Source organism: Perca fluviatilis, chromosome 24, assembly GCF_010015445.1.
Source record: "Perca fluviatilis chromosome 24, GENO_Pfluv_1.0, whole genome shotgun sequence".
In the NCBI taxonomy this organism is placed as follows: Eukaryota; Metazoa; Chordata; class Actinopteri; order Perciformes; family Percidae; genus Perca; species Perca fluviatilis.
Window position 1 is genome coordinate 3,761,098 of NC_053135.1, and position 26,073 is coordinate 3,787,170.

A 26,073-nucleotide genomic window follows, 5' to 3' on the forward strand; every position below is an offset into this window, starting at 1 on the left:
CCTCATCTTTCGGAACGGACAGTACAGGACGCGGCTGCAGCACCGAATGTCATTATACTGACTGACTGCTGACAGGTAGTCCATTACCCAAGATGCATAGAGGACGAGGCGAAACCTCACACTGACAGGAAATGCAACCGGGAGCCTGGAGGACGCCGGGAGGGGTGACATCAAAAGGAAAACTAAATTGGGTTGCGATTGTTGTTTGCGCCTTAGCCAATTCTTTTGTTGCGATGTGCGCATTTTAATTCTGTAGTGTCGGATCGACGCGCAGGACTTACTGACCTGGGAAATGAAGGAGATGACTACGAAGTGTTTGACAGCCGGTGGACGCCGCAGAGTTCAAGATCAGCGTTGATGCACAGTGGAAGGCTGTCATCTCTAAAGTGAGAGGCAGCCCTTGACAAATACATTTTATTAAGCTTTAAGGAAGTTTTTTTGTTTTGGAGTAATACACATTAATAGACATTAATAATGTGTGTATTGTGTACTGACTGTATGGTTCCTGGGCTTATATACTATGTCTAGTTTGGATGAGTTATTATTACGTTTGATGTAGACAGATGGAAAAGAAGTAGATGGAAAAGAAAAAGCAGTGTATATGTATGTGTGTATGCATGTATGTATGCATGTGTGTCTATGTGTATGCATGTGTATATGAGTGTGTAGGTAGATATACTGTACATATATAAATAAGTGAAGCATCAAATTGTTTTGTATTTAACTAAAGTATAAAAATAGAAAAAGGGGTTAGGACCAGAAAAGTTTTTCTTAAACTTCTTCCTTCTCCTTTTTGAACATGGAAATTCCTTATTTGAATCATTTACAATACTTTGGGAAGATTGTGCTGAAATGTACATGTTCTTATTTATCTGGTTAATTTATCTTCTTAACATGTTCAAAATAAACTAAAACAAAAAAATAATATAGAATAATTTTATTCAGATGAACAGGTTAATCTATTTCCCACATAATTCCAACACCAAACATGACTAAAATAGTTATTATGATACATTATGAACATAGACAGTGGGTGACATAATTATCTAGGGACAAAGCTGCCACATGAATCAATACATCACCTCTCCCCCATCATCACTGTGAGATTCGCCGTGTTATATTATGCATGCTGTTAAATCATTAAAATCACATTTTCCTGGTTTGCTCTGTTGCTAAAAGACCAAGTAACAACACACCGAGGAGTAAATATTGTGTCTGCTGCCGGGGCTGGAAACTAGAGAGCAAGATGAATGAGACTTACAAAGTTGAGGTCGTTTCCAGCAGCGCGTCGTCTTCAGATTTTGTTTGTACTCCGCAAAGTGATGCCTGGTTTTTTGTTGTTGCAGTGATCGACTTCTCTTTCAAAGTGCTACACAAGAGACTTCAGTCCTCATTACTGTTTGTGTGAGTCTTGGAGACAATGTCACGTAAAACACAGGACGGATGCATTTACCAGTCTAACTACATATCTCACAGTGTATTAGTTGCTGTCATCAGGTTAAATGCTGGAATGTGCGACCTCTCGGTGATGAATATGTAAAGCAGATATCTGCTTGTTTACCTTGTGATGAACGTCTGACTCCTTCAACATCACTTATAGTAAGAGGTACACTCTTTTCCTTGTATGCCCAAAATAACTTACTGTATATGTATACGCGTAGCATTGACATTATTTTGCATGCTCATTATATATTAACGAGAAGAGCAATTATTGAGCAGGAAAAGGTGAAGAGAAGAAAAAAAATTGTGAACTTGTGCAACAATTTACTGTAGATTTCTGGATGTTTAATTGTATTTAAAGCCAGTAGAAATTACACATTTTAGTTCATTTTGGTAAAATCACAATGCCAGTAGAGAAAAACTACATTGGTTACGGTTTACACCTGCTTTCCACAATCTATATTCTTCAACCTCCAAAAACTAGCTACAGCACAACTTAAAAACAATTACTGCTTATTGCCATAGGTACCGCCAAAGACAACGAAAAACAGAGATCTTCTTAAAGGTGCCCTGCCACACAAAACCGTTTTTACTTGTATTTTTTTTTTTTTAAATATGTTAGGTCCATATGTGTTTGTGTTGTGTCGTGAATGTGAAAATTAACCGCTACCTCCTCTGTCAGCTCTAGCCACTGAAAAGAAATAAGCGGAGAAATCAGGCCAATTACAAAAGCTGGTCAGTCTGACGTGGTGTTGCCTGAGCTCATTACTATTCATGAGCTCGCCCAGTTGCGCTGAGTAAAGGATGCTGACAGCCAGGCTCTCATTGGCTAGCTGTTAAATACGTGCGGCAGGGCTCCTTTAAAGACAGAAAATAATAACTTGAAATTAGAAAAATTACACCTAAGTGTGACTGTTTAGGACTTTACACTATGCTGTTGTGCATCGTTATATTCAATTCAGGGCTAGATTTAAGTGTTATTTTTACTAGTTAACATTTTCCTTTTTCCTTCCTCCTTCATAATTGGAGCTGAAGTTAAAAATACTGATGTTTTAAGGACAAAGCTGTCATATTTTGTCTTAGGCCCGTCACCGCAAATCAAATTGAGCCTTTTTGAACGTGTTTTCCCGTAGTTCCTTCAAGGCTGCCATTGATTACCATTCATTCCAGTACAGCAGGAAAAACAACTTACAGACACCTGCCTGAGGTTGATGATACATCACAGTTAAAACAATGTAGGATGTCTCTTGTCAAAGTCACATCATTTCAAAATAATTAGAAATTTTCTTCCCTGTATTATCATGCAGGCATTCTTGCACTGTAGTGAAATTAATAGCTGCCTAGAAGGTAGGAGGTGCACATTAAAAAATCGAAACCACTGCAGTTTGCTTTAGAAAACAGTCAGCAGCAATGCAAAGTATAATTGATTTGTACTAAATGGGCTAAAACATACAGCAACACAGCTATGGTCCATTAAGATGAATTAACTAGAAGTAAAAAACAAGTGCATTATAAGAGTTAAAGAGTATGAACTTCACTGGAATGCCGATAAAGTGTTATCAATAGATGCTCAGGTGCAAATAGCTTTTCATGACAGCCTGCTGAGTGGGTGCAAGCTAATTACTCCATGTCGAGCTGTAGAGTGGATTGTGGGGAGTCAAATGCTCTTCAGGCTCAAATTTTCACACTGGTGCTATGTGGCTTGTGATACAATTGTGTGGTTGCTTAAGGCAATGTGCGAGGGCGGACTATAAATTCCTCTTTTGTCAAAGAACATCTACTTGATCTGAAACTAAAACACTGAATATACAGGCTGCGTTTCTGAGGGGAATATTAACATACAGTACACGGACACAAATAAAGATGAATACATTTGTAATGATTATGGGTAGTACCACATATGTTCTGTTATCTGACGTAGGTCAGGCAAGCTTGAATTACGTGGTTAATACAATAGATGTCAAACGAATATGGACTTCTGGTTTGGAGCCGTTTTACATGGTTTGGGTCGGGCTGTTTTCAGGAACCATTTATACATATAGCTGCGAAAAATAATACACTGTAATTTGAATGTAGTACACGTATTTTCAGCCCGGTCTCATGGAAGTTCGTGTAAATGTGACGTTATTTGAATCTATTGATACGTGTTCACGGAGACGTTTTTGTCGTTTTTTACGTGGTGGACAACACGAAAATGTGAACTAATGTATTTCAATGGGAAGCATATTTCGTGGCCACAGCACGAAATTGTAGGGAGTAATATAAAAAGCCGAAACAACACAGGACTTTCACCCGGGCGAGCGGGGATCGCGTCCCGTTTGCGGCGCTTTGTTTCCCGGGGATGGCGTCCCTGCGTGTGGCGTTTTGTCCCGCGTGTTACTGTGGCGCGTCTCCCGGCGTTTAAGGCGCCCTTTCTCCGGCGTTTAAGGCGCCCTTTCTCCGGCGTTTAAGGCGCCCTTTCCCCGTAAGTTTTTTCGTAAACCCAACCTCCGCCATCCCGTTATTGTGGGGCGTCCCCAGCGGGCGCCTCCCGGCCTCCTTTCCCCGAGAAAATAATGTGACAGTTACACGTAAAAAACGAGAAAAACGTCTCCGTGAACACGTATCAATAGATTAAGAATAACGTGTACATTTACACGAACTGCCGTGAGACCGGGTTGGTATTTTTTACGGTATGCCCAACATTGACTGCCAATGTGTAAGACCGCAAATATCTGCGTAGAGAGGAGGTGGGGGTTGATGGGTGTGTCCTAAATCACAGGGCTTTTAAGCACTGGAGCATAGTTCGTGTTCCGGAAGAAGTTAAGGGAAAAGCACAAGACGTTCACCCAGGAAACGAGTGTTCATGTAGCGGGTATACTACTTAAAGGGGGCCGCTGTTTTAATACAAACTACAATCTTTTTTTCTAATCTTAACTAGTCGTTTTGGTGCCTAAACTTAACTGTTGTCGCCACATGACAGTCAGCTTTTGTCGGCTGAACTTAACTGTTACAGCCGCTGTCACCACCCTCACCTTACTGTACCTGGTATCAGGCTTAAAATATTTTTTAAACTATGTTAAATCTTAACTGTCACGTGACAGGTCGGCTTCGCCGCAATTTCGTAAGATATCTAACCATTTTTTGTGCATAAGTTCTCGTACGATATCCAAAGAACTCGTTCATGAGTGAGGTTCAGGTTTGGACCGTTATTCAATAGTATGCTTCCAACTTTGGGGCAATGGTTTGGAGAAGGTCATTAAAGGAATGCTTGTTTGGTGCGGAAGAACTTGGCAGGCCTGCACAGAGTCCTGACCTCAACCAACTCTTTTTGGATACATTGGAACTCCAATGCAACATCAGCGCCAAACCTGCCTAATGCTCTTGTGGCTGAATGGGAGCAAATCCCTGCAGCCAGATTCCAAAATCTTATGGAAAGCTTTACCGGAGGAGAGGAGGCTCTTATAGCAGCAGATAATCAAATCCACTTGTGTATCGCCATCCTTCATCTTTGAGGGCCCCACCAGTTTTCAAAGCCCGATGTTTTCCTGTCCAATATCTGTCTGAAATGAATGTCAGAGACCAACGTTACTGTAGGTGTTAAGGAAGTAGAAGGTACCTGTGCCATGTCACCACAGGGTCAGGAGATCCAGAGGTCATGCATGTAAAAGTGACTGATTCCTGGTAGTCAGCTGTGGCATTGAAGGACTGCTGGAACACTGACAACACCGGAGGGACTGCAGACACAAAAACAGAGCAGAGAATAACACAATCAGACATTAGACCCTGAGAGTTAATAGGATGAATCACTAAAAGCGAAATCTGACTGTATACTAAAAGAAATTTCAGTCTGTTTTCAAATGGATTAAAATGGCCTTTGCGAGTGGCCTGTAAACCATCACAGAAAATGCTACTTCTGTTGGTAATCCCATGGGGATATCACGTAACATTTTGACCCAGCTTTTGGTAAAAACACAAAGGAGCTGAACACAGCCATGTGAAACCATAATACTATTGTCTGATTTGGAAACGCTCAGCTAAATCCATACAAACATTGGCAAGACAGAAAATGTGTTTCGACATCAAAAACAACTGCACCATCCATGAATAAAAGCACTTTTCTTTTGTGGATGAACTATTCAGTCCCTGTCAAGTGCTCGACACCAGCCATTGTTTGACATCGTTTGACTTGTCGGGCCAATTTCTGCAGAATCAAAATTAGAAGTGCTGCATCGCTGTGAATTTGAAAGGTTATTGGTTCGAAAGGCGTGTGAGTACAAACTGGAAAAGCATGCGCTCTCTCAGGTATGTGACATATACTTTGTTTTTTGTTATGACTACAAATAATTTGATGAAAAAACTGGTCACCATGAATACAAATTCTAACCGGACTTTTATTTCAATATTTTTTCACATATGTTCTTGAGCCATGAGGATAGACAGTATATTGTGATAATAATGTAATGATTTTTATGCTTAAATGTAGTGGCACATTTATTATTATTATTTTCTTTTTGGTCTCTTTCTCTTTTCTCTATGTAAAAGCAACTGTTCACTGATCGACAGTCTATTTCAGTTTGTTGTATTATCTAAGATTTTTTTCTTCATCCAGCTCCTTTCCGATCATGCATATTTAGGGCCCTATCTTGCACTCAGCGCAATTGCCTTTGTACACCGACGCATGTATCATTCCTATTTTGCACCCGACGCACAGCAGACTTTTCCCTCCACAGACGCACGTCGGTAAATTAGGGAATGTATTTGCGCTCCCGGGGGCGGTTCAGCGAAAAGAGGAGGCGTGTTCAGGCGCAAACATTACGTAGTCCTATTTTGCAGTTTCAGAAAACAATTCCGCCACTGACCAGGAAAAACCTGGTCTAAAGTCAGTGGCGCTAGTCTAAAGTCAGTAGCGCGTCATTCAGATGCTATTTTAGGGCGCGTTATGCTTGGCCACAATGTAGTGTGTGCACAACGCGCGCATACACTTCTCTCATCTACAGCAGTTCCCATTTTTGAAAACCATACATAATTACAAAGAAAAATATTACTGAAAATGCGCTTGAGGTGTTTGGATAGATCAGGAGGCACTTTACAGTACAGTCCTCAAAAAGTCGCAGCATTCTTTGTGGCTTGTTGTGTTTTACACAACATTTCCATGAATCATGGATGTGTTGATGACCTAAATGAGGAAATATCAGAGGACTTAAGGAGACGTGATGTTGAGCTACGGTGGGATTGGACACTCCGGCGGAATCTGGCCCGGGAGTAAATGCGCGATGTGCTCCTGATGGAGGGGGGAAGAGGAAGGGCGACAACGGGTGCAGGTGTGCGTTGAGGTCGCACGCTGCATGGCTGCAGCAATCCTCTCCAGACTTGAGGAGATGCGCCGAGAGGCCGCAGCAACATCGCCACCCGGGCCATGACGGGCATTTGTTACTTTGCCGCATCCCGGACAGCTCCCGCTGGCGTCGCGCCAGGCAAATCCGGCCCATAATAGCAATCCGCCACGGAACATAATGCCTGCTCTTAAAGGGAATGTGAGATGACGCTCTGATTGGTTATTTTCACGTTACGCCCAAACCACACCTAGCTACTTCAGACCAACCCATTTAAGATTTGAGTCGGGCGCAAGAGTCATTTATCCCTCCGGTATAATAGCAACAGCGCCAGAGATCCGCCCACAAAGCTACTTGCGTTTGGCGTTTCACACTTGCGTTTCAGATCGTTAAAATAGGGCCCTTAATGTTATATAGCAAATAATTTGTGGTTCAATTATAAAACGTGTCTGTGTCCATGAACAACATGAAGTAAATTGGTCTAAACATTCCGATGCAGCACATAAATACATACAGTATACAATATATATGAATACAATAGGTCTTGCTAATCTCTTACAAACAGCAATATTGACAAGCAGCAGAGGTCTTGATGACTTTATCAAGAGTATATGTTGAGCGCTGTCACAAACCCGCAGCGTGGCCCTGCCATCCAATCAGTTGAGGACTGTCATCTTCTCATTCAGTGAAAGGAGAGCAGAGGGAGAGTCTTTTCTCCGTTTGCCTTTGCACTGACAAGGGAATGACAGCTTTATGACACAAGCATGTTTATCAGGCGTCAAACTCCATTTCTCAAGCCTGTATTTATGGTGTACTTCTACCTCCACTATAACTGCTCCGCTGTGGCTCTGTCCAATCTCAGGGCATCATTAAGCTTGTTCGGAGCAGCTGGTTGGAGCTTTGGAGCGTTTACTCCCTCAGTTTGCTTCCATTGGGCAGAGAACAATTACACTTAAATTAGGGCACCACCTGAACACCTGAGGCAACTGTCTGAAGAAAACATATACATATTACATAAAACAAAAGTTATATCACAATATGGATACATAGTGTGATATAATACATTTTTAGCTGCATGGAAACTCTATTGTGATATTAAAGTGCTGTTGTCACAATTATGCAAAAATAATTTGCAATGTTACTTACATAGGGGCAACCCTGTGGCATAAGGTTTAAGGCAAGGATCATTATCTTAAAGGTCCCTGGTTCAGGACCTTTGTTGCATGTCATTCCACATCTGTGTGTTACCATTTCCTGGTGTCTCTCTACTGTCAAAATCTCTAATGAAAATGTATGGAAGTGCCTGGAAAATCATTAAAAAATACTGTATGTGGATATCGTTTCTGGATAATGAAAAGCACTAAATGAAAATTCACGCCGAATGCATTGCAACTGGGATGCTATTGTATCGACCACACCACATCTGGAATTGGAGATCTCGACCAAGTTTAAAAGCAATCTGTACTGTTTGGCCACATTCTTAATAAAAAAATCATCTAGCCTCCCTGCATGTTGAAAGGTCTTCTAATTCCTCCTCTTCCTTCTAGTTTAAGCCTGAAAAAAGCTACAAAGGAAAGAAAAAAATAAGTAAGGCCCATTGACTGAGATCATTTGCATGATATTGTCTGACAACAGAATCATGGACAGAATCGACACAATGAGAATAATTATTAATGCCAGAATGCGATGACACACGATACAGCTCACATTTTAAGTGTAAATCTAAACCTATAGTGAAATTACATTAGATTTATCCCACTACTGTAATGTCTCAAACAACAGATTACCAAAAATCTCTGCAATACATAAGTAGGAGGCATGTTCTGCATCTTCTGTTGACAAGCCCTAGATTGCTTGTGATTAGTACTATTGGTTTTAATCTAAACTTACTTAAACACGCTTTGTTTGCTGTAAAACAACCAGAAAACACTACATGCACCCATACTAATTCTGTCAGAAGCTTTATCTTTGCATCAGTTTCATTTACAATTCAGTTAATTGATCTAAGATGAAGATTAACATAAAGTCAGTGCACACAAAGAGTTGTTAGCATGAAAATTAAGGGGAATCGTTTCTAAAAACGTCAGGAACTTTGTCTCTGAAAAGCTGGCTATTTTGATCCTGCAAATAAAAACCTACTTAACAGATGTTTGCACTTGTGTTAAACATGTGTTATTGTAACTGGCAGCTACACAGTGATATCATTTCAGCACCATTTCATTTTTCTCTTTAAAAAAAAATAAATAAAAAAAAGGGTTGAAAGGCATTAAAGGTGTCACTTTTTGGGAACACAAAGCTGAATTTTTTTATATTCCAAAACTGATAATTAGTGTGGGAGTTAGTGAATGTTGATTAATTGGATTTGTTCTCCAAGTCATGTCATCTGGAGGACACTTGTTCCCCGTAGAGCTAAAAACAACTCGGTAGAAGATTAAAAAATAGAAAATAAATTAATAAAAAGTAATAAAACACAGTTGTGAAGTTGGTGAGAACAAACCCATTTTATATAGTTGGGATGATGAATGAGGAATTCTAATCAAAACATCATGGCAGATACCTAATCAACCAAACACTTTGGTGTCCTGTAGGCTGTTTTTTAAAACATCAATTACTCTAACGACACCAGTGTGTATTACAGTACTGCACAAGTGAAAACTCATCACGGTGAATCTAAATTCCACAGTATCTGTTCTATCTTCTGTCTCGTGGTGTCTATTTATCATTAAGTTATTGCCATGTACAGAAAAAAAAAGGGTGAATATTTCCATTTTTGGCAGTAGAATCCACACACAATACAAAATGCATGCCTTAGCGAGTGCACCCGCACATGTACAGAGACACACATCAAGGTGCAGAAAGCTCTTCAGGGATAAAAATGGCCTAAGCAATAATCAAGCGCCATGAGTACTTTCCAATAGTCCTGACTTGGCGATTGAGAGGAGCAAGCATCTGCCTGACATGATAACCATTGATTTCCACGCCAATAGATCTCCATTCTCCAGTGTCTCTTTCTTCCTATGCAACGCACCCCCACATCAGTGAGGCTTGATGAAACGGCCCTGTTAATGAGACACACTGCCATGCAGAAAGACTTCAAAAGAGCGAATCGGCAACAGGGTTTAAGCGTCCAAAAAGAATCTGGCAAGCTTCATGAATTCTTCATGTCATATTCTAAAAACTTCTGAGGCCCGGTGGAGATAAATGTGAGATTTACAGACATCCCCACAAGCATGAGCGTGCACTGCAAACATATTTCAAGATAAAAACTTGCTTGGATTTAAATGCATCCGTGAGGAGCTAGAGGACTTAAGCGCTAATGGGCTTCAGCGAACTGTGGATCACCCACGTTTAGAAGTCCTAAAATGTTCCCAGTACATGTCATAACCATATTGCACCTAATAGAAATTTAGCAAGTGAATGTTTTGAGACAAGAGTGGAGTGGAGTGCTTATTAGAGATTTGTTTCTCCTTGCCTGTATTGGCACATAAGCTGGAATCAATCCAGCCCTGATTCATTATTGGGAATCTAACATGGTGCACAATCCACATCTCTTCTTGAACACCCAGCAGTAATGTTAGGATGTCACTGCAACATGATTCAAGACATCTTGAGGGGCACAGCCGGTAGTTTCAACTGACAGCTGAAAAGAGGAAGATTGCGGGTCTAATGTGTCGATGAGCGAACCAACAATGAAGTGGATGTGTCATGAACGGGTACAGGGGAAATCAGGAAGTTATTTGCATCTTGCATCACCATCAGTTGCCATAGAAACAAACTGTGACCGCTGTGGCTATCAGGTCATCAAAATGGAGAGCTGAGATTTTTTTGGTTCTGATTAATATAAGAGGGAAACATTTGGCTCTATGGAAGGGAATCAAAATGGAGAAGTTGGCAGATGCTAGCCACAGATAGGAGTTATAATCTTTGTCAATCAATCCAAACTGATTCAGCTGAAGCAGGGGTTTGACATTTTGTGAAATACACGTACTTGTTTTCATGCAGAGAGGTAGATGAGAAGATCAATACCAGTCTTATGTCTGTTCGGCAACTACTGTAAGTACAGTGCTCCGCATAAGTGAATACACCCATGCCAAAGTTGACTAAAAAGAGGAATAAAAAAATCATCTTTTGGAAATTGATCTTAATGCCTTAATTTAACAAAAATTAGGAAAAAAAATTCAACTTTTAAGGACACCAATTTTCTTTGTGAATGAATAATGTATCGTAAATAAATAAATGTTGTTCCTTGAAATACAGGGGGCATAAGTAAGTACACCCCTATGTTAAATTCCCACAGACGCAGACAGATTTTTATTTGTAAAGCCCAGTTATTTCATGGATCCAGGATACTATGTACTCCTGATAAAGTTCCCTTGGCCTTTGGAATTAAAATAGCCCCACATCACATACCCTTCACCATACCTAGAGATTGGCATGGGGTACTTTCCATAAGATCACCTCTCAATGCAAATCAAACCAGCTATTAGGCTAACTGCAATAAAACCATGCCAATCTCTAGGTATGGTGAAGGCTATGTGATGATGTGGGGCTATTTTAATTCCAAAGGCCAAGGGAACTTTATCAGGATGCATAGTATCCTGGATCCATGAAATAACTGGCCTTTAAAAATAATGGGAATTTAACATAGCAAATGTGTATACTTATGCCCCCTGTATTTTAAGGATGGACATTTATTTATTTATGATACATTATTCATTCACAAAGAAAATTGGTGTCCTTAATGGTTAGATTTTTCCTTTTTTTAAATTAAGGCATTAAGATCAATTTCTAAAAGATGATTTGTTATTCCTCTTTTTAGTCAACTTTAGCATGGGTGTATTCACTTATGCTGAGCACTGTAGGTGGTACCACCAGCCGGTTAGCTTAGCATGAAGACTGAAAATGGGGGAAAACAGCTTTTCTGGCTCAGTCCAAAGCTTAATTAAAACAAAAAAACATCATTTTATGGGATAGACTATATCTTGGCCAAGAAATAATCCGGCACGGTTCTTGTTTTTTTACAAAATAAACTAGTGAGATATAAATTGTTAATAAGTGGGGGAGGTAAGCAGTTTTACCCTTATTTCCAGTCTCTAGACTAAGCTAAGATGAACTGCTGCTGACTGTAGCCTTACACTGACGCGACTAATATAAGAGTGGTATCATTCTCTCCAACTCTGGGCTAGAAAGCAAGTAAACCTTTTTTTTTTTTTTTTAACCAAAAATGACTAACAATTCCTTTAGATAAGCCAGGCTGTGTGCCATGTATGACTCTATCTGATGTGGCTACCACACTGGGGATGAAAAATGTGTTTTGTCTACTTATGTGTCTCATTTCCTGGGAGTCCCTTCAAAGTGCAGGGATGAAAAATCACTGCATGTCATAACAAGAAGGACAAATATGCCCATGATAAACTGAACAGTGTCACAGAGACGCAGTGCAGGGAACCCAGACTATTTGATACTGCCCTGTAATTCTAAAAGCCTATTGACAGCATACAGAGCGCCACATTTCATGTTATTTATGTAAATTACATAATTATGTCCACTTTTCTTTCTATGATAACTTTTGGTCACATCCTGAAGTTTTCTGCATACTTCTAGACACTGAGCCCGTTTTGCCCTCAGGGTGATTAGCCATTCAGTGGGTGGGCCTCTTCCCTGGAACGCCATCATCCTCATCTATGGTCTGCTTTGATAATACACTGGAGACTGGGAGCTGCAGAGGGTCAGCGGAGCTTCATTCGATACATGCTTATCGGCAAGAAAATCACTCTCATCAACTGACCCATGAATATTTATAACTTCACAGGGGGGTGGGGGGGGGGGTTACAGTACACTATTTCAGCCCTGCTCTCAGACAAAAGTTGTTCTGCATGACTGGTTAAAGCAGCATCTGTTAACACACTGCTGAAGAAGTCAAGAACTGACATTCTTCTGACACGCCGTGTCAAAACAGCAGCATGACATACTGAATCGCTGCTACAAGATAAATATAACTAACGCACAGAGGTGGTGATCAAACTCAGTTGTACTTTACGATAAAAAACCATAGAGACACTGCAGCATTCAATCAGACAATCAACTCTGGTAGTTGGCTGTGCAGCAGACAGTTTGCAACTTTATGCAGGTTTTTGAAAAAATATGAATTGAATGCTTTTTGAACAAAAGTGTAATGATCCAACAGGCAATCTTTAACTTGTATAGGTCCATAAAATGAATGAAAGAAATCAAATGTGCAGTCAGATTTCGGCTGAATATCTAATCATTGGAAAGTACGAGACCTTTCATGCAGGTTTCACACCGAGCGGAAAACTTTTCACATTGTCTCACTTTTCCTTTACAGCGTCATTCTGCAAGACTCGTCTGCTAATTGAGTCCTTAAAATAAAGTTGGTAAGTGCTCTAAGGCTGACCTGAGGGCTTTTTAAGCGCTTTTCATAGGCTTCATAGCTATAGGTATCTGTTACGTAAATGTAACTCTTGCTATCAAGCTCTGTGTAAAACATTTTACATTCATGCATTTGGAATGGATTTAAATTTAGGGAGAGAGTGCTGGTCAGCTCTTTTAATAAGGCGACCAACACATGGGTCACAAGTACACACTGCTTTATTCTAATAAAGGTCACAAGCCAGATAACAAACTACTGAAGCAGCAAATGGTAAGAAAAAAAGGAAATGGCAGGATAAGAAGAGTAACGGTAAATTTGTTCAGCTTCCTCTCTGTTGGTCACTGGTTCCTAATGGACAAGGATCAATGTCCATCCTGACTCTGTCACAAAAGAGAGCTAGAAGTGCTCAATGTTGGGCCTCAGGAGATGAGGTGGAGCCTGAAGATGCCCTGTCGCTGCATCGGTTTAGTCCTCATCCTTTCTTCTTTATTCTTCCTCCAGGGGTCTTCAGACAGAGACATTATGGCTATTTTTTGTTCTCCGTCTGTTTATCTTACATCACTGGTATATCCCCAGGCCCCACAACACAGAACACTTCACCATCTGCAGCTGATTGATAAAACATGTAGGGTAGTCTGTTGTACTCATTGATATACCTGAGCCTCCTAGCAATCTACTCTGCTTGTGTTCAGGGCCTCTGTGTTGTTCGACCAGTCCAGGTTGTTGTCGATACAGTATATTCTCTGGTAACCCTGCTGGCTTCCTGTTTATCTTTAGCTCCAGTAAGACAACTATTCATGCTCAACCTTCCCCTCACAATCGCCACCCACGGAAGGGAAATAATCCTACTGAATTATCCAAGTGACATGCCCCATACATAAAAAGGTATAGAGAGTGGAACAGCATTCTTACCTGTTTCAGAAGCTACAAAAATAGTTCTTCAGAATAAGAAGCGATTAACACGTCTAGCTTCAGGGCAGGAAGGATCTGCATTGGTTTGCTTGTGCAAATGACTGAGGCTATAGGCGACAGCATAGAGAAGTTGCAACATGGCTTTCCTGAACATCACTTGCCTCGCTGCATGGAAAACAACTCCTTGGGGACACTGTAGACTCCTGAGACTGAAAAGGGCTGCTGTCGTACAACAAGCAAACACCTCTATGCAAGCTGGTTTTACATGCCCCATAACAGTCTGGGTTACCTTCAGGCAAGCTCTCGCTGGTTAAAGTTTCTCTGGACCATCAAATGACACCTCGGAGCAAATGCCTGCTTCATATTGCAGGACAACAAACTTTGGTTGTAAGAAAGGTGATACAAGTACTGCAAAGAAAGAAAAATTCAACCTGCAAGGATAGATTTTTTGACCACTTGGGGGCAGCGTAACAAGCTAATTGCCTAGTTGCACATCAAGCCGACAGTGATATTAGCATTCATTCGGAGGGGTGTTTCAAGCGACCTGATGAATGCAAGTACAAGTACTCTCTTTTTAGCTCTTTTTTGGTCTCCACAAACTTACTACTTTAGTGGTTTACTAGGTTTACTTACTGGATGCTAACTTTGTCTGCTGTTTGGTGCTGGGAAGGTAGCGTACAGCAGGGTAATCAGCCTTTTTTTGCTGAAATAAAATGTCTGGAAACGATGCAAATGAGAGCTATGATAGTGAACCAAAAATGTTGCCGGTCGTAAACAATGAGCTGCAAGACACTAAAACACTCTGTAACACTGAGGGGAACTGATAATTGTGTGTGGATTTACCACAATGACTGATCACTTTCATATTACACATAGTTATTTGAAAAATTGTTGATATATAAGTAAAACATATGAGATAAATTTGAAAGGAGAGCTTTAAGAGAACAATTTGAATGCTCAGCTAAGGTTAAAAAAAAAAAAAAAAAGTCTCCTTCAGGTTCAACTCACTAAATGAGAGTCTTTAGGGATCAGCTGAATGTGAAGTTCACTTCAAAGTGTCTCCCCCCTCAGAGAGTGTGCTCTTCTCAGGATGCTGAGCAAAGCCCTCTGCAGACTGTCCTGTCTCAGCACCACATGGCAAGTGTCGTGTCGCTGCAATAATAGGTCGTGCCTCATTGAGCAGACTTATTGGATCTTCCTCAGAAGTGAGGTAAGTGGTGTGCTAAATTGAATGCAATTCATAGTTTTTGGGGGGCGGGCCACTCTGCTATTACATTAGGCGGGAGAGAATTACATAGGCAGAGACAATATTGCAGCTGTTTAACTGTTACACGACGCTTGTGGCCTGAGTGGAATCACATTTCAATCACCTCAGCAGTCTCAGGTGACTCGCTGTAAATGAGGACAAATGAGAAAATGAAAATGACATCCTTTCGATTTTTAGCCCAAAGAGCCCAAAGACGTCGCTAATTGAAATTTTCGATCACACTAAAGAACAAAAAGATTTCAAAAGAATCACGCCAATGCAAGCAGAAAGAGCAGATCTGCGATAAGTGTGCTTATGATGAACCTATCCGAGTCAGCGGAGCCGAATCTGTCAAAGCTGACAACTCTGTTGTAAAATTTCAACCGAGGGCCTGCGTATTCAACCTAAATTTCCAGCTCGGTTCCTGCACACCAGCAGGTGCTGTCTCGGAATCAGTACCTCGACTCTGCAGATGATCAAAACACTGCAAACAAGCTCTGCCAACTGTCAGCTACATTTAATAGAAGTCTGGTAACAGGCTCAACAACACCGAAGTGATTATACTAGGCTATTATACTGGATGCATAAAAGCAAGAAAATATAGATTCTCTGACAAATATATTACTAATTAATACAAATTTAACAATGTGACACTGATCTCTGATCCTGTTATACTTTTAACCTTGGGCATCTGCAGACTTGAATGCCTTGCAGGCTTCAGAATGAAACGACTAAAGGCCAATTTATGCTTCCGCGTTAAATCGACGCCGCGGGTACGTAGAGATACGGACCCTATGCCGTAGCCTGACGTGCACCTCTCAAAAAATGTAACCGCAACAAGTGTGATGTGGTCCCATGGGCGTGGCTTGGTAGTACTGCATTTCACCCCTACTCATTTCCTGGTTCTCCTTCTCCATAAACAACATGAAATCAAAGAGAGGGTTAACTTTTCCTGCTACGGTTTTCCGACCGTGGTCAGAAAGCACAGGGGAGAAACTCCCACTGTTTCTCCCACCATGCCTCTAGAGTCGCTACTTGCTCCGAGGCTAACCACACACTCCGCCCTGCTATTCTATTAAGGAGATACGCTACGACGCAGACACCAACGCACAAGTATAAACTTCAGGCCACTTATGTAGGCTACGGCAAAAGCTCTGCATAGAGCCCCGGCAGAACCATAAATCCTGCTTGAGTGGTGTTCATTTATGGGAACAACAGCAACAGTAACAAGACAACTTGTGTATGCAATCCCTTATGCATGCTAATCTGTTGACACTGTGTGAAGAGGAACGTGTCTGTGTTCTGCATAGCTGCCTGTAAAGCTCCGTACTGAATACCTTTACTTCTCAGTGAGTTTGGAGCTTTGGGTTCGTATTCAATAGAGTGTATGCTGATGGTGACTTGAAATTTTATTTTTACTGGGCTGTCTCTCTAAGAGGATTATGCTTAACAACTGCAACTATTCTACAGCTGTTTTAGTCTTTTATGTCATTTTAAGCAATTCAAGACTCTTTGGCACTTAATTCCTGCACATTTTCAGACCTTTCAAGAACCAAAAAATAGCATCTGTATCATCATCCATAATTTGTGAAAGTACTGTACATTTTGAACATTACATTCTACAATTTCTGTAGCTATGAAATCCAGAAAAAAAGAGTAGAGTTGAGGTGAGATATACAGTACACATGTAATAGGCTGAGAGACCTGTAGGTCAAGCATACACATCCATCCATGAAACACATCCCAAGCTTAGGTTAAGACTTACAATGTTTTTCTGTAGGAAAACATTGACTTTTGGGATTTTAGCGCTCCAGTGGTCTCTGTCAAAGTACACATTTTCCTGAAGAGAGCTCCTTGTGGGTATTACACAACAGTTTGTTACAGGCCTCGTGAAGGGGATGTAAACAAATTTAATTTTCAACTATTTCATTTTCAACTATTTTCATAGTTTTTCCACATTACTTCATTTATGTTTTTGCAATTTCCCCCGTTATTTAGGGCTGGTTGACTACAAATTAATAACAGAAAGCCTCAAAGTCTGACAGAATGCAGTGTTTTTTGAATTTGACTAACATTTTTGATATTTTAGCTGAATCTGCTTTTATTTCATTCTTTTTAAACCCGCCATGGACAATTCTAAATACCCGGGGTCTCCTTTTGAAGCACTGCTCTGTCTAAGTCGTACAGCTGGTTTTCTCATGTCATCGCAAATTGTACAGTAATAGTATTGAGCATCGGGAGCCGGTTTCAAAAATTACAATTCCAATGAAATCGCTTTTTTATTGGAATCGTTTGGAAAGTTTGGTTTCGAATCCGATCATTGGTTCCAAATTCAACACACACACAAGTTTTGGTTTCCGTATTGACCACCGTACTTCCAGGCGCTTGTGGTGTTGCAGCCATGGAGCATGGTAAGCAGCACTCTAGTGTGGCTTTTTTTACATTGAAAAAGCCTGGTAAAACTGTAAATCACCATTGCATCTAAATAAAACTTTTCTCTTATCTATGAAATAAGCATGTGATCGGTTTCAACTCTACCCCTCAAAGAATCGGAATCGAGAACAACCGGAATCGACGGGGAAGAATTGGAATCAGAATTGACGAAATCAGAACGATGCCCAACCCTATACAGTAATGACTCAAACTGTAACTCACCGTTGACTACCATTGCGATATCCACAAAATCGATCTCGCCACGGGCCTCTACGCTGGCCTCGCAGCGGTACACGCCCTCGTCAGCCTTGGTCACCTGTTGGATCTGGAGATTGTTGTTTGCCAGCACCTGGAACCTGCCTTTACAGCACGGGCGAAGAACAGGAGGACAGACAGAAAGCCAGGCCGAGACAGAAAGAGAGGGGGAGAGAGAGAGAGAGAATAGGAAACGAAAAAGGAACAATAGTGTAAGATAGAGAGAGAAGCGAGATGAAAAAGTTAGGAAAACAGCAGGAGAATATTGCCATCTCCACTAGTTAGACTGTCAATCTTCACTTCAGCACATTTACCTGATAAAGTCCACATAGATAAACACTCACGCAATTACAGTTCCAAATAGTCTTGATCTCCAACTCATGATAACAAAGATATTTATAACATGTCAGCGTCAATTAGTAAAATGATTAAAAAAGATGGGAAAGTGGTGTGGTGAGAATAAAAAAAAAAGAAAAAAAAAAAAAAAAAAAAAAAAAAAAATTTTTTTGTTTTTTTTTTTTTAAAAAAAAAATATTATTATTATAATTTTTTTTTTCTCTCTTTCCCCTGTCTTTTTTGCAAAAGGGTGGGATAACAGGGAAAGAAATCGGCTTTTGATCAAATTGGACAGAATATGATTGACAACGTGATTGAGAATTATCGTAGACTGAGTTTAAATACACCGATTTGTACGAATAGCTCTTTTCAAAACCTGCTGGGCGCTGGTTTGCATTGCATCTCATGGGAAGCAGCATCTTCAAATGTCACCATTGCAACCGCTCTATAATCCATTTTTTCAGTCGCTTGTTAACACGGTTTCTGTCCAAGTTATACGCCTCCTCCAGGGCTGATGGGATTTCTATTTATAGAATTTGATATCCTTGTCTTATTGTGAAGCCACACAAAAGAAGGAAATATCATTTCCTCGAGAACAGTATTTTTGGCACATTAGCAAGTCTTTTCAATAAGAGTGAGAATTGGGCACATCAGGACTACTGAGCATTTTCCTCCTCAATAATGAAGTGTGTTTGGCAGGTTTACATTCAAAATGTAATCCTTTAGAGATTGCTGTTTACTTGCAACTTTTATTACAATCACAATCTACTATTACTATTAACTATTAATAACCAAGATCAGTTAATCAGTTTGATAATGCAAAACTTGATACTTACACTAGTTATTATACCGGAAAAGTCACTCTTTAAACTTCACATATTTTTCTTGATAACATTACATATTCATAACTGAATAAACAACCTTAAAAAAGAAACCTTAGGTATTATTTATTTAGATTTAAACACTCAAAAACTCAGCTAATCTGCTTCATCAGATACGGATAAAAACACATCTCTGATGTGAAATAAATAACCCAAACTACTTGAATTTAGCAGACTATTTGTTGTTCATGTAACCCCCCATGTCCATACTAAGAAGCTGACTATTACACATGTTCAGTGAATTCATTAAAAGCAACTAATTAGCTAAATACAATAAAAATGTAATGCCCCCCAAAACTTCACCTATCCATTCATTTTCTAAATAATGTTTCCCATTCAGGCCTTTTGGTTTAAAGGTACCGTGTGGAGTAAACAAAGAAAAGAAGGTTTAAAACGCATTGTTTCTTTGTATCCGTGATGCCCAATAAACACGCTGAATGCATTTCCTTCCTCATAAAACATTTACAAAGCCAGGGTTTGGGAAGAATTTGAAACTTACATGTTTGCTTCTTCTTCACTGCCTTTGCTGGCACACATTTCTTGGCACGTTATCACGACACAAAGCATCGGAGGAACAGCGTATCATGTCTTCCTGTGTGCGGACTAGAGTGCGGATCGGGCCGCATTTTTCTGTCCGAGCCTGGCCCGCATCCGACAGAGCAGTAACCGAACCAAGCCCGAGCCTGACAGGCATTAAGATATTTATGTCCGAGTCCGACACAGTTAAAATCTCGTTTTGTTTTCTCATACTAATGACACATGTATGTTTGTTTGTGTGGAAAGCCCGCTTTATTAAGCAACTGGAGGAAGGCATTCGGAAATGTCAACAGATGAGCGCATCAGCGCACACGGGGCAACAAGCCCACGTTAACACAGGCGCGCACCTACATAATAAGCTTTTTTAAATTTAATATGTTCAATGCCTTATCTCGCTGATGTGATCGGTAGCCCGACGGGCTCGGTTCGGGTATCCATCCTCTAGTGTGGACATGCAGGTGGGTCCTCTGTCCCAAAACAGGGACTCTTAAAAACATTGCTCTAAAAACTCCACAGGGTACCTTTAATTTACTTTGACAGTTGCCCTACTTAAAGTCATCAAAAAAGCAGCCAATTAATCTAATGAAATAATAGAGGTTAACAAAATAGGCAAACGTTATTAAAACGTAACATGAGAGCCAGTGTCAGTGGGGGTCCAGGGCCTTGTTAATGAGGCTGACTGAAGGGCACTGCTTTTAGGCCGTGAGGTTTTGTGAAAGAAAGAAAACAATAGCAGAATAACAGCAATCAAAGTCAAGAAAATTGTGAAAGATGGTCATGAAAACTTACTGTGGTGCTCCTCGGTGATCTCTTTGTCCTGGTAGTACCACACCACCACGGGCACCGGAGAGCTAATGACATCACAGACCACCTCCGCCGTCTCACCGTGGCGGAACTCCTGCGGTGACTGAACATCCCGAAACGTCAGCCTCTCTGAGAGATCAAACAAGATGCAGATGGAACAGGTTTTTCTTCTTCTTCTGTGAGCAGTCAGAGCAATTTATTGCAGGTCTGAACATCAAAAGGAAAATGACAAAAAAAATCTGCTGTGCTTTTACAGTCCTGTTAACTATGACTGTTTTCAGACAGAATCTGGGGTTAGGGGGTGGGAAAAGTTGCTTTAAAATAAATTGCATTTCAATTCTCTGGGTTTCATCCCGTAAATTGAGTGCTTGCCTTTTTCCAGGTAGTTTGCTATTATTTTTGCTATTTTTTGATAACGCAGGTAAGCGTTGCAGTGGCCTCTATTTGAAAGCATACCGACATTGCTGTCCTGAAAAGCCCAAGAACAGTCCTGCAAAAGAAAAGAAACGAAAAGAAAGAAAGCACGTTTCATCCACTGGACGGAATACATTATTGGTAAAAGGCATTTGTCTTTGTGCCATATAAATATGATTCTACCCCTAACATTAACTATTTTATTTACTGTCTAAGAGTCTGCTGCCATGCCACTTGGCGGTGACTTGAGCTAAATGCTAAAATCAGGATGCTAACATGCTTACAGTGGCAATGCTAAAAAAGCTGCTGTTTAGCAGGATAATGTTTAACAGCTTCACCATCTTAGTTTAGCATGTTAGCTTCTTATATTTGCTAATTAGCACTAAAAACAAAGTCAATGTCACAATACAGAGTTTTGGACAAAATAAAATTTGACTTGATGATGGCACTGAATGAAAAGTTAAAGGATCACCAAATTACTGCTGTTCATCCGTACAGGGGGCATTAAAGTCTGAACCAAATTTCTGCTTGTTTGCCTGGCGCCACTGAGTCACGTGGCGGTACAACATCAAATCACAAGAAGAGGGAGGAGGAGCAAAGTGTGCCTGCTTTTGACAGGAGCGGCACTTGAAAGCACTTACACATTCACAGACGGCTGGCTGTCTGTGAATATGTAAGTGCTTTGTGTAAGTGTGTAAGTGATCAATATCAATTCCAACGGTGGTATCGATATTATCGATATTTGGATCGATCTGCCCACCACTACAGAGCCATGGACCGACCAAACTTGCCATCCACAGAACAATGCAGGTAGAGTTACCAAAAATTACATTATAAAGCACAGCTGTCATGTGATGTAATGCCTCGCAATTCAGGTGTACAGTATTTAGTATCAGGCACATTAGAAACAATGTGTGCCTTGAAAATGGAAGGATGGTTTCACAAACAAATATCCAATAAAACAAAATCTAAATCCGGATTTGACAGTTTTCTGGGACACAGGCGATTCTCATGAAACAGCGCTGGACAGCAGACAGAAGGGGGGCCATTATACTTGCTGCCAATCCCAACCATGACAAAAAAAATCAATGAGCAGAGCTTTTCTGCAGAGCTCTCCGTTTGCAAAATTAGACAAGAACACAGGCAGCCTTTGATTCACTCTTTCATGGTTTCGGGAACGCTTCAATAATAGACTCCACTCTGTGACGGTTTGAAGCTGTGTCCTCCCTCTTGACAAACATTTGGTGTTTTGACAAATTGCTTTCATGGGGACACTGTTCTTGGACCAGCACTTTTCCACAAACAGCACCTGATCCTTCTTCGAACCCAGCTCTCGTTCGGATAGTTGGCTTTGATGTGCTGCGGGGCTGGCACCGCGAGCGCTGCTACCACCTGCTATCATCTGCGTGCTGTATTTTGAAGGTGTGAATAAATCAAGGACAGCTCCTTTATCAGTTTCTTCCGTTAGCGAGGCTTCAACATTAGCATTTTGCCGTGTGATTTATGCCAGGCTGCTCCCTAAAATGAGCTTTCTCTCCCCGACTGCACCCTCTGCCTGCAAACGTGCCCGGCATCTCAGTGTCTTCATTAGCTTCAAGGATGCCATTGCATGCTTTTGTCATTCACTCTGTTGTTTCTTATCAATTCTCCCTCTTGCATTCTTTTTATTTCCAAAATCTGTTGCTCTCTCTCACCCCATCCGTCTCTCTCTCAGGTTTCCACACATTTGATGTCACTTCGGTTTGTATCCTTTTCTTTCTCTTTTGTTGTCGCACTGCTCGACAAGAGAATCAGTAAGGGAAACATCCTCTCTAAAGTAACCCTCTACTGCACACTTGACACTGGCGAATTGAGAATATACTCAGTACTCCGGAGTTTCTCTTCCGTCGTTCGCCTACACATCACTGCGAGGATAAGTGTCTGAAATGTTGACGAGACAATTTCCCTGGACCTCTCTCAACTGGGAGGCAGTTTATTTCTGTCTTTACTGGCCAATTTTCCTGGTTTAGTAAAATGGGCTTTGCAGCATTATCGCTTTGTCCATTAATAAACTAAGAGGAATTGAAAGGAGTCGGCTCCGGCATTGTACTGGCTTTCTTTATTACGAGTTTTGTGTCACCTTGAATGGCTCCAAAGGCAGCAAATTGCTGCAGTTAATTAAAAGCAATTTTCGTATTTTGCTAACAGTGAACTTTTAGCGGAAACTATTTAAAATTTCATCTTCTGTGTGGGACAGCGAGAGTTTTATTATAGAACAAGACTAAGAGTTGACAACAGCCATGCTTAAAGCTCTCTAAATCTGTATGCTAAATGCTACATGTTCACAATGATAATGCTAACATAAAGCGAGATGAAAGTTAACTAAACACGAAAGTTATCAAAATTCATCATGAGGGAAACAATGTCTATGAAAAGTGTCATACCAATCCACACAATGGTTAGAGGCATTTGACTCAAAAGCCACAAATGTGAGCCTCATGGTCAGCGGATCACCAAAATCTTTAGGCCTCATCCTCTGGTGACCATAAATGTCTGCATCAAATTTCATGGCAATCCATCCAGTAGTTGCCATGATATTTCACTAAAAGCCACAAATATAGACCTCATGGTGGCACCAAGGTCCGTGGGATTCATCCTCCGGGGACCGTGAATGTCCGTAAACAATTTCATGGCAATCCATCTAACGTTGTTAAGATATTTTCGTCAGGACCAAAGTGGTGGACCAAAAAGTTGACATTGCTATCCAGAGAGCTATGTCTCAAGCCAGCAAGCAGCTTTTATTATGTTTGTATGAAAATAGTCTATATCGACGCCATTTCATTTACTGGATAGTTCCGCCAGATGTCCCTCATTTTCCTTTGGCTTTCTTTGCGTTGGCATTCTAACCTCCGGTTGATTCGGGAAACATCCTCCGACCTAGAACCGACAATCAAATTATATTCATGATTTTATTTAGTAAAATTCTTATCACACACACTCAACAGCCATTTTAACTTCAGAGCTCACCTTCCTACGTGCACACATTCCACCAAAACAAGTTCCTTCCCGAGTCTATTTTGCAGAGGCACTGTTGCTGTGTCCGCCCAAGATGATTGTGATTGATTTAAAGAAATGCCAATAAACAAGAGCACATTTTTCTCCTATCCAGGAATGCTGTGTGTACTAGGCAGACCCTCCTTTGCAGCGCTGTGGATGAAGTTCTGGCAATGCGAGACTAGTATGAGGTTAACCCAAGTCCAGGCACCCGTTTTGGATCCAAAACTGATCTACCCCCCCCATGTAGCATGACTATAACACACCATCATGGAGATATCAGCAACTACTGAGAGGATGTCAACACTTTCCCTCCCACATGTCATAATTTTCATGTACAACATGATGTAGCACGCAGGCCCGTGCACTGCGGGCCTGAGGAGCCCTCGCCTGGCCCGGCTGTGCGCTGGCAGGATGGCTGGCTGGAGCATTAGGCAGGTTTTCATCCACATTCTGCTCATGTAATCTATACCGAGGGCCAGAGTGAGTGACGCCTGGTTACCATGGAAACAATGGTTTTAGGGAGCTGGTTATGGGGTGAATGAGGCGAGAGCTGAGTGGTGGCAGGTGTGATTGAGGTTGTGCTGTCTCCCCTAATGGTTCGCTGGGAGGGGATGAAAAAGGCAACCACCCAGCAGGTGATGATTTCAAGAGTGTGTGTACATATAAATCTGTGTGTCTCCTGAAATCAAATCCCTGTACCGTGACATTTTCTCCAATTAAACTCGGGGGGGGGGGAAACTCCAGATCAAAGTCCCTAGGTATTTGGGTTATTCACATTCTCAGAATTCATTTGGTTCTTATGTAACCGTGTGCATGTGCATTTTTGCATGCTTTATAACGGTACACGAGCTGAGCAGGGAAGGACTTTACCTGTCACTGTGCTACCTGTGAACAGAAGGTTTTATAAATTTGGGGAAATGTACCCTTTGTACCTAAATAGGGCCTTTGCAAGGATTCTAGGATTTTTTTATTTTAATTTTGTCCAGCTTTTCCCCAAAACAAATCTCCACAGCCACACTTACAATTCTGGGCTGTGCAGGGCTAACTTGACATGGGCTGCCTTGATCTATCAGAGAGGCAATTGCTGACCACAAGGAACCCAAATATTAGTGCTTTCACTCTCAGTGAAACTGTGCTGAGCTTGTAAGTGCAACTGCAGTAAAGGATCACTAGAGAGCACAAAAAAGAAATTAGCCGGCAGTCTATCTTGAAGTCAAAGTACACAAGTTTTTACAAGACACTTAATATTAAGTCAAAAAAGGCGAAAATCTTTGGGGTGATTTAGATTTTTCATATTTAATTTATTCATTGATCGGTTTAATTGTACGTTCTGTAAATGTTATTACTAAATATGGCCCTCTAATAGCTGTGTCAAAATGTTCTCTGTGCTGTCAGAAGCAATAATCTGCCAGAGCAAAACCCAATCCTTTAATTCTTTATTTTTCCTTGACCTGAAATCAGTCAAATTTAATATCTTGGATACTTAAATCAGCCTTTGAAATACCCACCATATGTTAGTTGTTTTAGTTGTGCAGTCTAACTCCTCATAGGTTGCTAAAAGCCCAACATTCCCAGAAGAAAATACATCTCAGTGCTCCCAGTGTTCCCAGTACTGGTCCTAAATGGGTTTTTTCAGATTCTTATGCTTAGCAAATCACAGGAATGAGCTGATAGGGGTTAAGTTGGATAATTTGCTCAAGGACACTGTAACAGGACAAATGAGGATGGAACCTGCAATGGGACAGTCACTGTAACCACTGAGCCAACCCCGCCTTGTAACATTAAGTTTTTCCCAGGAAATAGTGATTGGTCAGCAAGGCAGGTTAGCCTTACTGCCATATCCCTCATTATGCCTGGCAGGATCGGAGTCCCATAGCATTAGTAGCGGTCATTAGACTTTGATCACAAGAAACAAGGGGAACACACACTCTCACAAGAGCTCACACACAAAGTCAGAGGCACACATAGACCTAAAATGCACATGGACACAGATAGAGCTAAATCTTCTCACAGCTTCCTGGTGTGGTGAGGCTCAGAATATGAATAGCCTGGCTACCATTGTGATTAAACACT

General features: G+C 40.9%; 1 protein-coding gene across 6 annotated transcripts in view; it reads right to left on the reverse strand.

Moving 5' to 3' along the window:
- The window catches only part of LOC120554444 (neural cell adhesion molecule 2-like), a 395,781-nt gene that overhangs the window by 58,474 nt on the left and 311,234 nt on the right, over positions 1-26,073 (reverse strand). For all 6 annotated transcript variants that reach the window (XM_039793325.1, XM_039793328.1, XM_039793327.1 and 3 more), the window contains 3 exons: positions 20,536-20,679; positions 17,960-18,097; positions 5,039-5,156 (listed from right to left, as the gene is read on the reverse strand). In XM_039793325.1, coding sequence (XP_039649259.1) covers positions 5,039-5,156; positions 17,960-18,097; positions 20,536-20,679 — 400 coding nt within the window. The remainder of the gene's footprint in view (positions 1-5,038; positions 5,157-17,959; positions 18,098-20,535; positions 20,680-26,073) is intronic.